This window comes from Fundulus heteroclitus, chromosome 4 (genome assembly GCF_011125445.2).
Source record: "Fundulus heteroclitus isolate FHET01 chromosome 4, MU-UCD_Fhet_4.1, whole genome shotgun sequence".
Lineage (NCBI taxonomy): Eukaryota > Metazoa > Chordata > Actinopteri > Cyprinodontiformes > Fundulidae > Fundulus > Fundulus heteroclitus.
In genome coordinates, this window is record NC_046364.1 from 3,310,855 (window position 1) to 3,324,317 (window position 13,463).

At 38.6% G+C, this 13,463-nt stretch overlaps 1 protein-coding gene across 1 annotated transcript; it reads left to right on the forward strand.

The window, feature by feature from the left end:
* The first annotated feature begins 6,842 nt into the window (after positions 1 to 6,842).
* Positions 6,843 to 12,487, forward strand: LOC105918867 (beta-1,3-galactosyltransferase 1). Its single transcript, XM_012854030.3, has 2 exons — positions 6,843 to 7,010; positions 10,953 to 12,487. Exons 1-2 carry the CDS (start codon positions 6,964 to 6,966, stop codon positions 12,055 to 12,057), a joined length of 1,152 nt encoding a protein of 383 aa, XP_012709484.2. The 5' UTR covers positions 6,843 to 6,963; the 3' UTR covers positions 12,058 to 12,487.
* Positions 12,488 to 13,463: the final 976 nt, after the last annotated feature.

Here is a 13,463-nt window from a genome sequence, read left to right on the forward strand (position 1 = left end):
GAGCAGGTGGGAGAGCGCTGGGGTAGATGCAGAGCCGACAGCACAGCAGAGAGAGTTCTTGGAGCACTGGAGTAGCAGCAGAACCAGCAGCACAGCAGAGAGAGTACTTGCAGGCAGGCAGGCAGGCGTAAATGAAGGGAACTCTGTCAGCCAGATGTAGGGAACTCTGACAGGCAGACGTGGGACGCTCTGACAGGCAGACGTGGGACGCTCTGACTGGCAGACGTGGGACGCTCTGACTGGCAGACGTGGGACGCTCTGACTGGCAGACGTGGGACGCTCTGACTGGCAGACGTGGGATGCTCTGACAGGCAGACGTGGGACGCTCTGACTGGCAGGCGAGGTTTGGGTGAAGACAATCCGGCGGGGAAGAGCTGACTGAGGGGAGTTTTTATAGGTGAGTTGACAGGTGGAATCAGTTCCCTTTGATTACTGATGGCAGGTGGAGGTGATTAGAGTGGAGTGGAACTGGGCTGAGTGAATGTTGTAAGGATCTGGAACTGTCCAAGGTGAGATGGCAAAAACTGAACCCTGACAAATACCATTCTAGATCACATTGTCTTGAAAGACATGCAACAACAGGCCTCTGATACAGCAAAATATTTGTGGTTAAATCATGGAGCTAAATTATTAAATTACATTTATGTGTGACCAGAAAACAACCCCATCCTTCCTAAATACCTTTATAAATGGGTGGTTATTTTGAGCCAGCGGTTAACACATGTCTCAACAGGGGGGATGGTTGGGCAGATACATAAACATTTCACAACCTATGGGTCCTATTCAAAACATTTTTGTACAGCATGTCTCATGTGTGCTAAACAATCCGCAGGGGAATTTGAGACCACACAGAGGGTTTTTTCCAGCACCACAATACCTATTTCAAGTGATCCACATGGATTTCATAGAACTAAATAAAAGTGTTGGGAAAAGGTACTGCTTAGTAATAATTGATGCCTTCTCCGAATGGATAGAACTCTTTCCAACAAATAATCCAGATGCTCTGACAGTAGCAAAGGCTCTCTGTAAAGATATTATTCCCAGGTATGGAATTCCAGAGAAAATATACAGTACATGCTTCCCATTGGTAAAATGATCAGACAGCATGAGATTAATTTACACTGTTTTTGCTGATGACAAACTTTAAATTTTTGTCGTTTAAGACAGAAATTGTGATCTTTGGAGTCCTCGAAAAATAAACTTCTTAATCAATCACTTAATCTGAATGGCATTAACTTGGCCTCTGGTAATGAAGTAAAAAATCTTGGTGTTATTTTAGACCAAGAATTGTCATTTGAAGACAGAAGGTAACTGGGCTGAATGAGAGGTGGAAAGTCTAGAAAATGTCCAAACAAAGGTGCACCATGACACTGTCCAGTGCAACAATCAAACTGCAAAGCTACCAGTATATGTCACCAAGGGAAGTTGTGCTCCCGTTTGGCGGCGTGTGTGGTTGAAAAGCTTACACCTCAACTGGCAGGGAGTAAAAAAAAACTGTCCCATGGTACAACACAACTGCAAGCTGTCATCGACAAACACAAAGAGGTTTTTAGTGAGGATCTAGGGTGCATGAAAGACATTACTGTAAAACTGCACATTAAACTAGACAGAAAATCACTGTTTTTGAATGCAAGAAGCATTTCTGCATTTCTGCTATAGCCATTACACAAACTGTTCTAACATTTCAAAAAGCAAAAGATACACTGGTCATGTCAGAAGTTCTCACACATTTGAACCCAGTTCTGCCAATTCAGCTTGCCTGTGATGCATCGCCCTATGGAGTCAGGATTTCATGTCACATATTTTTGCCCATGGAGAGGAAAAGCAAATCACATTCACTTCGAGGACACTAGACAAAGCAGAAGCTAATTATGCTCAACTGGAACAAGAAGCATTAAGTATTATTTTCAGATAAAGGAAATTTCGTTAGTATCTGTATAGGAGGAAGTTCACCCTCCTAACTGACCACAGACCTCTCAAGTACGAGTGGTCTGGTCTCGTACGACATCAAGTATCGCAAATCAGACTCACACTACAATGCAGATGAACAATTGTGCCTGCCACTCCCTGTCAATAAACCAGAGTCAAATACCGAGGACATATTCTACTTCAGAGAAGTGGAAAAGGCAACTCAGAATGACCTGGAATTATCTTCTGTGATGGACATTTCTGCTAAAGAACAGACCAAAGGTGACCCTTCTGCTCTGAAACCTTTTTTAGAGAGGAGGCTGGAGCCTTCTGTCCGGTCAGGATGTCTGCTATGGGGAAGGCGAGTGATAATCCCACAGTCCTCACGGTTAAAAATGCTGGAACAGCTACATGCAGGTCACAGTGGAATTGTCAAAATGAAAAAAAATGGCAAGAGGCTACTTTTGGTGGCTAAGACTAGACAAACATTGAATACACGGCAACAGGCTGCTCTGCAAGCCATAAGGTATGCAATAACCCACAGGCAGCACCACTTCAAACAACAGGATTTTCCACAGGACTCATGGTAACACATACATATTAATTATCTGACTACCCCACACTCAACTACGAAAGCTTCACCTACAAGCCTCATGTTCAAAAGAGAACTGCGGACAACATCGGATGTACTCAAAGCACCTACAGTAAAGGACATTGTGCAATCTGGACAAAGAAAACCAATAATGCACAGAGACATGCACTCCAAAGACCGATATTTATGCCCTGGAGACACAGTGCTAGCAAGGAACTACTTGAGCAAAAGCGAAGTGGATTCCTGCAACTGTAAGTGTCTCATATACAGTACAGACAACTGATGGTGTTTGGCGCCCGCCATGTGGTCCAACTGCTTAAAACACCTTATATAACTCCTTAAATGTCTGTTGAGGACACTGGTGATACATTTCTAGGCATTGTTCCCTGTCCTGACACAGAAAGAGAGACTGAAACACCTGCACCTGAACCCAGTCCACCACAATCAGGGACTGATGTTTCCCAGACGTGAAAGACGACCTCCAATAAGTTTGAATCTATAAGCCCAAATAAAAAATAAAAAGGGGTTAAATGTTAATGAGATTTAAGGTTGAGTGAGTTGATATGTTGCTTAAGATGTCAGGTGACATACTGATCATATTCTTTTGAGTTTACATGGACATCTTTTGTAAGGATGTTATGTATTTGGTACTGAATGAGCTACCGTAGTTATGTATGACGTATGTACGTCAGACTGTTATGGAAGATGTCATGTGGTATTAAGGTGCCGCTGCTGTTCAATTAAAAGTTCATGTTTACCCAAGACTGCCGCATCATTTACTTATCTGAAATAACGGGTGAACATATAACTATTATTATAACTATTACAATCCTCAAGTGATTCGAATCCAAACACGCACCGGTGCTCTGCCCTTAATCGCTAACCTGGGGTTATGAAGCAAGGGACCGCCAGGGAAAGGGTCCCTGGCGGTCCCTCAACGCTTCTGCATTCAGTGGAACCCCGGGGTGACGCTGTATTTTTTTTTAATGTGTTGAGTGCTGTGAAGAATTAACCGCCAGTTTTTTCATTAATTCTCCATAAGACATTTGCTGTGTGTAGTTTATTGACATCAATACAGTGATGCCAGAATTAAGCTTGTTTTTTACTGTTTTCATAGATAATGGCTGCACACACAAAATCAAATAACTAAAAGGTGCTACAGACTTGCATGTTCTCTAACCCTCGAGTTCCACTGAAGACTGCGTCCCTCCTTCGCAGCTTATTGCTGCAACTCCAGTCAGTCCGATCAATTCCAACCAGCACAGCGCCTTTCTGAAGCGTCCCACAAGCGCCAGTGCTCGCCGCTTCTCTAAAGGTTGTTTTCTGCTTGACGCACGTAGATTCTGCACAAAAATGAGGCATGCGGATACAACGTCTGCAGCATTTATGCTCCATGCGGCTCTTCCTCTGAAGTAGTACTGTTCTCCTAAACTCTAGAAAGAAGCAATGTCCTCCTATGCCAGGTGTACCACACCCCACTACACAAGTAGAAAGCACAGTTGTTTACAATATTTAAGCCTCTTGCATTCTTCCAAAAGTGACGCCAATTTCTGTCCAGGACTTGTTAACTTGTTGATCACAGTGATCTTTATGGGCCGAATCATAAAGATGTCTATATTTACGAACCTCCGCCAGAAGGAAGTCTTGCGCGTCCACTATGTCTTCCAAGCGGGACTGTCTGCGTAGTTAGAAATTATCCCAGGTGCGTGGAGAGGAAACTTTTGGCCGTAAAGAGATGCACAGCAGCCAAAACGACCTAATACGGCCACACGGGCATCGCGGATGCTTCAAGCACTGTGGTGTCTCTGCATTTGGGGCCAGTGGGCCCCACAAGATGTCACTGTGGAGCTCCATGTTCACAATAATCAGTGGTACAGGATCATCCTTTATAGGGTAATACTGTAAAAAAGACATATGCCCTTACCGATAAAGGGCATGGTGTAGGTACCAGATCTGCTCGGGGGTCTGCGACTTCTGATGACGTCACAATACATGATTGGTTTAACGTTTGCACAATTACTCAAAACATTGTAATTGGTCTGGACAACTTACTAAAGTAATTATAGCGGGGTGTAGGTTTTATTCGAGAGCCGGATTGCGGTTTGTAAACGGACAATTTTACAAAGAAATTCTCCATGGGCCTTGTGCCTCCTGATGACGTCACATTATGGCAACGCCACTCAAACAAACTACATTGAGCCTACGGTCTGCATTTGTAACGAATCAATTTTATTTAGTTAATTTAGCGGTTTCTTTTTTCTCAAAAGCTTCAGGCTTAAAGATGAACATGGAAAAATGTGAAATCTTAGCCATTCAAAATAATCAACCCAGTTTAATTGATAAAAATGAGGTAAAATATTAAGGTATAATGATTAACAAGGAGCACACTGAAAATGACAGAACAAATATTCAAGCCATTTTACAAAAATATCAACAAATATTTGACAGTTGGCTCAATTTTTGGAAGAATATTGTCACAATTTCATCTGGAATAATAAAAAACATGTGATCAGAAAGAACGACATAGTATTATCAGTAGAAAAAGGAGGAATAAACTTTATTGATTTTAAAGTGATGAATGCCGTGATAAAATTAAAATTCGACTTAGACAACTTTATTTGTCATTTTGTAAGCACAGAGTGCGTACAGAACGAAATTGCGTTGCATACAGCTTGTAAATTGCAATAAAAATTTAATTACAGTATAAGGTGCAGCAGTGATTTAAAAGTAAACAATTTAAATGTAGACAATGCAGGAGAAGTTACAGTGTACAGGAGAGTATTTTTTAAAAAAAAAACAATTTGTATGTACAGAATTTGATTGTGCAAAGGGCATTTAAAAACTAAGAGTTCGGCAGTATTTGTATTGGGGCAGACTTTTATTAAAAATAAAAAGAGCTTATGGTTTAGTTTCCCTTCACAACTTTTTTTTTTAATTGGAGGAAGGAAATTTCTCTTAAGATGTAACTTTGATCCTGCAAAATTACCGATTAAATTGTTAGACTACCACAGATGCATTCCAAAATTATGTTAAAAGTTTTCATGCCTCGATTAAGTTACTGGAAAATAACAAAATAGAAAAAAAATCTGAGCACCGGTGCACGGTTAGACTCGGATCACGCATTAGTAGTGAACTTGTAGGTTTAAATAAAATTTAAATCGTCGTCCATGATGGACTAAAGTATCAAGTGAGATCCGCTGGTGGATTGGTGCTAAAGCCACAGGAAACGGTATACTGCTGTTTCACAATAAAATGTGATCCAAACTTAACTTTGACCGGATCCACTTTGTTTTTATCAGCTGATTCCTGCTTGAACGATCCGCTCTACTCTAGATGACGTGGAGTCGGCGCAGCGCGACAAGCATCAAAAAATACAACAGATGAGCAGTGTTGTACTTCCTCTGGTTTTAAAACTAAACACCAAAGGCTTTATTTCCTAACAAATTGAGCAAAAACAAAGCGTAAAACGGCAAAAAAAATAAATAAAAATATTAACTAATACGCGAACAGGACGTGATAATCTTTCATAAAAACATTGCATGCAGCCTGAGTTAGTTACTGACTTATAAATAAATAAAAAGTCAAATAACGCACCTTTAAACTTGGTTTTTGAAGGTGATATTGATTAGTTTAAGTCCCCCATATTTATATGAAAATCATAGTTTTATATGCAACAAAATTCCTGTTGAACTTTTATTGTTTAGGTGATTGGGTACTAAATTTGGGAGGTTGTAAACAATAAGTAGATAAACATTTTTTTATTATTATTAAACTGTTTACAATTACTGTTTTCCCTTTAATGATCACCTCTTGTTTTAATCTGTAGGTGAACCTTTATTCTATTTCTCAAAAAAAAAGGAGAAGAGGTCAAACCTGGACTAAATATTCCATATCAATAGAAGATGTCTTAAATAATTATTAGTTTAAAAAAAATAATAATCATTGGTAATGAAGAGAGACGCATACATAACTCCACTGTGGATCAATATATTTAAGCTGTCCAAATCTGCATCAGGAATAAAGCAAAAAACAACAAAAATGTTAGCGTACAGTAGGCTATCGCCCTTTAAGTAATAAATCTACTTATACAATTTAAGCTTTTGAAATCGCAGCCTGCAGGTGGCATGAACAAACGTCACTGATGAAAAGATCTCTCTCGTTCTAAAGCAGATTTTTCTTAAAAAACACTAAATGAACTTAAGTTTTTAATCAGCTTTGAAGCTGTGCGGCTACTCTGTTCAGCATCAAGCCCTCATCTTCCACGAGATGTCCGTGTTTGCGAAATACGCGCGCCCGTGTCCCCTCCCCACGCAGGGATGTTGCCTCGTCGGAAGCACCCGTCACTTATATCACCTGGCCAGGTGTGACTAACAGCGGACAAGTCAACCGTAGGTGATGGCCGACTTTGTGGCTAAAAGTTAAAACCGGAGCCTAAACGAGGGAAGAGTCGGGTCGCCGCAGTCATGGGGCGTCAAGAACCTGTTTCGGGCGGAGAGGCTGACCTGAGAAGGTAACGTTTCACTCACTGAAACTCCAACTGACCGTCATCAAACTGAGGGACCAAGTCTATTGTGAGGCACTGTGCGTGTTGTGCCTGTTCCTAAAAAAAAAAAAAAAAAAAAAAAAAAAAAACTTTCTGCATCATCACCAATAGGTTGTGTTGCATTTAATAAGAACATTAGATTAAAAACTAAACGTGTTCAAATCAGATTCTCCAAGACGTCGTTTCCTTTTTAATCAAAATAGTATTTTAGCCCTTTTTTAATTTATGAGATCAATGGAAGCAGCGTTTAAACGTCCGATTTAAAGAAACAAACGTATGGAAGGAAATATGTCTTTTTATTATTCAATCAAACAAAAACTCCCTTCAATCCATATAAATATTTGTGAAAGCTTAAGCGTCCGTCCTTTTTTTATATGTCATAGCTACAACCTGTTAAAAAGCTTTAATTTTTTCAAAGATAATATACATTCAAAGAAAGTCTAGTGTGGTGCAGAATAAAATGTTAAATTTTGCTGAAAAATAAAATAATTTTTATGACATTTCATGGTTGAAATATATATATATATATTCTGGTTATGCATCTGGTGAGAATGTGCTGAGAATGCAGGCATATAAAAACAATAGCAATGAGCTTTTCTGTTCATGTAAACGTCTTTAAAATAATAGAAGAAAATGTAACCAAGACCCGTGGCAACAGCTTGGGAAGGTTATCGTTTCACAGTTTGGACGCACCAAACTGTTTTCAGTGGAGAACTTCTGCTATTTGACTTTTTTTTTTTTTAATTAGCGACATTATTTGTTGATATAAAATTATTTGTTAATATAAAACTATATAAAAAGAAAACGGCTGTTCTGTCAACAGAAATTTAACAAAAACTGTTCAACAATATTACAACAAAGCAGAAGAAAAACCTTTGATATTATTTTTCTGAGTTTAATTAGAAAATATTTTAGCTGCAAAACCCGATTTACAAAGGCAATGAAAACACCCTTTTAATTATTGTTTGTTGATGGCTTTCATGTCAAACGCAACAGTCTCCGTGGACTAAAGAGCTCCCTCTGGTTTCCAGTGCGCAAACAGCGTCTTAATCCGCGCTTTACATCCACAAACTCCTGCCTGACAGCCTGGATCTGAACAAAGATCACCGCAGCTGCTGCTTTGCCAGAGACGGAAAGAAGGGGAAGATTGTTAGGAAATTTGGACTTCGTAATAGTTCTCAACTTCATAACTCAAACCCCACATCTATTAATAGGCCACATACTTGCAAATGACACAAATGTTTCTTTTGTACATTTCCTGCTGTGTTGCAAGCTTAACGGCGTTGCTGTTGTTTTAAGAATGTGATGTGAATTGGCTCCCTCCTTTTACTCCGCATGAACCCTGCGTGCCAGGGTGACGTCAGAGACTTAGTGCTTGTTAACTGCCCGAAGATTAATGAGACAAATTAAACGCTTGTGTTCATTTCCCTGTTTTTCCCTCGATGGAAACTTTATGAATCACCTTATTTCAATTTGGGGCGTCTGCGGGATTATATTTGCACACCAACACTGGTCCTACCACATGATGGCACAAGCACGCAACATTAGTACGATGCGCATGGAGCACAGAAACAGCGCATCGATCCACATAATGGTCCAGTGCGCACGACGTGACGCACGCTCTCACAACCAAACGTATGATATGCCCACATGGCTTACTTCCAGCAAACTATAATAATAAAGGAAGAAAACTCCTAACCATGATTTGCGTGATCAAGTCTGTGTGATATTGGTGAGAAGGAGATCTGCGCTTCCCAGGTTCGGACAGTGTCTGTCAGGAGAGGAGGTGAAGTGAAAGCATTCGCTTCATTTCTACTCTTTTTGGCAAACGTTTCAACCAGATTTGACTGCTTAAAAATAAATTTTCCTAATTTTAGTTAGCTTCACTGCAAAGTCACAGTAAGCAGTGTGTAAAAAGCGTCATCCGCCTGATAAAAGTATCACCAATTAAATTTGACTAAGGACATATTTAGGTTGTAGGTTACAAAAAGTAACCTACTTTTAGCTTAGTTTTGGTCATAATACAGGGGAAAAATAAATAAAAAGAAATAATTACTCTAAGGCTTTTTTTTTAAATCAAAGCAAATTCAGGAAGCGTGAACATCAGTATTCCCTCCATGCTGCGCAGTAAATAAAATCCAACCTGAACTGTAAACAAAATAATAATAAACCAAGTTATTTTGTACCACTTTGCAACTCTGGTAAAAGTTGCAAACCTGTATATATATATATATATATATATATATATATATATATATATATATATATGATCAGTGGTCACTACCCGATCCGTACCGGTAGCACAAACCGTTCTATCAGCTCATTTGCACATGCGCGAACAGAATAACTTCCCGTAGGCAATATTTCGTTTTTCTTACTTTTTATTATGTATTTATTTATTTTTATTTTTATTTTATTTTTTTTTGGGGGGGGGGGGGGGGGTTGTTTTTTTATATCTTTGTATTTGCGTAAATATCGCATATTCTAAAAATTAAACAACAGAAATACATAAAAACACATTGGGGGTTTTTTTAATAGCAAAAATGTTTCCTAGTTGTTGTTAGGGAAATAAAATTATATACACCTTTTATTAAAGTACATAAAAATCCTGCTATAAAGACATATAGGAGTATAGAAAGGTATTTGATTTTGAATATTCTTCAGGTTCTTTTATCATTTATTTGATTTGCATATGTATTTGTGTATTTTGTACTTAAGATTTTTTTTTAATAATGTATGCCTTGGAGAAAAGAAACAAAGAAACAATGTGGCTACTATAATGACGAGGTCTTCTCTTGTTTATGATGTGTACACCAGAGGGCGCTAAAATATAAATTGATAATTTTAACTTTCTAATATGTATTTTCTATACGATATAGTTTAGCATTCTTTAATGATTTAAGTATAGAAATAAGTATTTTCAGTGCCGTAATTACATAATTTTCTAGACAACCAGGAAGTTATTGAGTTCACATGTGCGCAAAAGGGGCTGATGGAAGGGATCGTCCTACCGGTACAGATCGGGTGGTGAAAATTAGTTCAATATTCAGCGAGTTATAGTTTATTAAAAATAAAAATATATTCTGTGCCTGGTCAACACATTACACTGAGCTGAGCTGAGCTGTCGATCACCCCAAGATGGCGCCCCCAAATCTCGTAGGCGCCCATAGGTGAAAGCGGTCAATGCGGGGTCTACTCTTATATTATTCAGTTCAATTCAGTTCAATTCAATTTTATTTATATAGTGCCAATTCATGAAACATGTCATCTCGAGGCACTTTTACAAAGTCAAATCAATCAGATTATACAGATTGGTCAAAAATTTCCTATATAAGGGAACTAGTTGATTGCTTCAAATTATGTCTGTGGTTCCACCTCACTCGGCCATATTTTTGATTTTAAATTTTGAATTTTAAAGACAGAAAAAGTTGTTCAGGTTTTTATGTCTTAAAACATAGTCTACTTAACTGATTGGTTGCATCTGGATTTATATTGATGGAAAAACTGCCCCATGCTCACTGGTAATTCTAACAAGTTGGAAGGAAGTGTGTCTAAATGCAAGTAAAAAAATAAGTGCCCCGAGCTCTGAACCCTGTGTCATTCCAAAGGTAATGTTCATTAACACAAACAAATTAAACCCGTCAGACAACTTCATCCCACACATGAGATACTGAGATTAAATTACATAAATGGAATATCTTTACCAAGTAAAGGAAATCAGCAGCACTGCATTTTACTTAAGGGTGTCAGTAGGCTGATTATAGTTAGCATTAAATTAAATGAGTCAAAATAACATTACACATTATTATGAAGCCTATATAATCAAATTTGCTAAACTGCAACACATCTATTATGCACTGTATTTATTCAGGAATGAAATCTTAATGAATATTATTTTATTTTTTTCAGACTGTGTGCCAAGGACCTGAGTCATCACAAGATTCCACTCTTTCGCTTCTGGTTTTGTGGGCTGCTTATGCTCTGTCTACTTGTGTTCGTTGCCTCTTTGGCCTTTTCGGACAGCGTTCTGTCATGGTCTGAAAAACTTTTTTTTCACAGACGTTTCTACTGGTTTTTCAATCAGAGCCATCACAATAATGCACCTGCTTACAGAGTCCACCCAAAACACAAGGTTATACTGAGTACAATTATTAACAACACAGAATCTCCAGCTGTGCCTGGAGGTCTTCAGTACCATCAAGCCTATCCACGCAACTACCAGTTTGTTATGGATAACAGTGACGTTTGCAAAAAGAACCCACCTTTCCTGGTTCTGATGGTTCCGGTGGCGCCAAAAAACATTGCAGCTCGGGATGCGATCCGCCAGACGTGGGGCAAATACGGAGTGATTCAGGGTGAGGTGGTACGCACTCTTTTCATGTTGGGTCTAGATGGAGGAGTTGATGTGGAGAAGCTCAAACAGGAAGATCAGCAGCACCACGACCTGATCCAGAGCAACTTTATGGACACGTATCTCAACCTGACTATAAAAACCATGGTGATCATGGACTGGCTGGCCACACGCTGCCCTACAGCAGCCTATGCCATGAAGGTGGACTCTGACATGTTCCTGAATATTGATAACCTGGTGCTGATGCTGCAGAAGCCAGGGACACCTAAGCTGAACTACCTGACAGGAATGCTTATGTGGGACAGGCCAGTTATCCGATCCAAGAACTCCAAGTGGTACGTCTCTGAGGACCTGTACCCTGATCCCAAGTATCCCACATACACTCTGGGCATGGGATACATTTTTTCCAATGATCTTCCTATAAAATTTGTGGAGGTCTCAAAATCTATCAAACCCTTTAATATAGAGGATGCTTATATTGGAATGTGTATGAAAAAGCTCGGACTTTCCCCAACATCCCCACCAGATCCTTCCCAATTCAAGGCATATAATTCAAAGTATGACCGCTGTGAATTTTCTAAGATCATTACATACATTCTTGGCTCTTCAGAACAATTGAAAAACTATTGGGCAGACCATAAGAAACCTGGACCTCATTGTTAGAACTGTTCACACTGCATATGAAATATGAAATCACCCAGGGTTTAACTTATTTCTAGATGCTCCTTTAATTTAAAAATGCTACATTTTCTGGATGAATTGCATTATTTTTATACCTTAACTATTTTTATGTAAAACCTTTTCTTCACTTATGAAGCATAGATGAAATTAAATTACAGTTAATTGTACAGAATGCAAACTGCTACCTGATTACTATTGTGATTTTGGTGTGTGCTTACATGTGCTTTTCTGCTTATGTGTGTAATATTTACGAAGGAAATCTGTTCATGAACACTTTGTCTTGCTTATTATTTAAACTGAGGGGGGTGACCTGTGATTTAACTATTAATGGATGAAAAAAGAGCTGGGACATAAACTCAACATAATGAAGTAAAATGCAGCTATAGGGAAAAAGGTTACTCTGTGATATATCTAACTGCCACAGCAAATCAACTGTGCACAGTCTATTGATTTTTGAACTTTGAAAAAAAATTTTTTTAAATGTGTTGATATTTTGTATTTTATATGGCTTTCTTTGGGTCTGGGTTTCAACAAAACATTAATATGCTTTTTATCTGAGCCCTTTCATCTAAGGTCTTGGGCTGTGCATTTAGCGTTGTTATCTTGCTTGAAGATGCAACTCCATCTAGGTCTCAAGTCTTTTGCCTTCATTCCTGAAATTAGTTCCATCTTTCCCTCAAGAAATAAAATCCCCATAGCATGACGCATCCAGCTCATCTGTTGAGGCAGATGTACAGCATTGGTTTTCCATTATAGATAGCAAACAGGTGGAAGAAGATGCTCTAGGGCTTCATGTATGAAGCGTACATATCACAATAAACTTGGGGAAAGTGCTTAATGCCTAGTTTGGCATGTACAAAAGCAGCATTTAGTTCCTATGCGCCACTGATCTGGAATTAACTTCCAGAAAACTGTAAAAGTGCTGAAAGCCTGAGTTCTTTTGAATAAAGATTAAAAACACATTTGTTTAGTACTGCCTTCGTCTGACCTACTTAAACTGTTCTAAACATAATTAGTTCAACTTTGTAGTCCAACTGTTTTTAATATTTGCTTTTAGTTTCTATTCTCCCATGTTTTATTTTGTTTCTACATTTTATTCCAACTTGCTTTTATTTGTGTTATTTTCCTATATTTTAATCATGTAAAGCACTTTGCATTGTCTTTGTACTGAAATGTGCAATATAAATACATTTGCCTTGCCTTGCCTTGCCTTGCCTCTAAATTATGGTAGCAAACTTAATTAGATGTAAACTATGAATGTCTTTGAAGCTGTAAAGGCGCATCAGTCTGTGCGCTAAGAACCATAAAATATGAATTATCTAACAGGCTCTTTATTCTCACTGAAAAGAAAACAGTGATGAATCAATAGATTAATTCCTAAGAAGTTG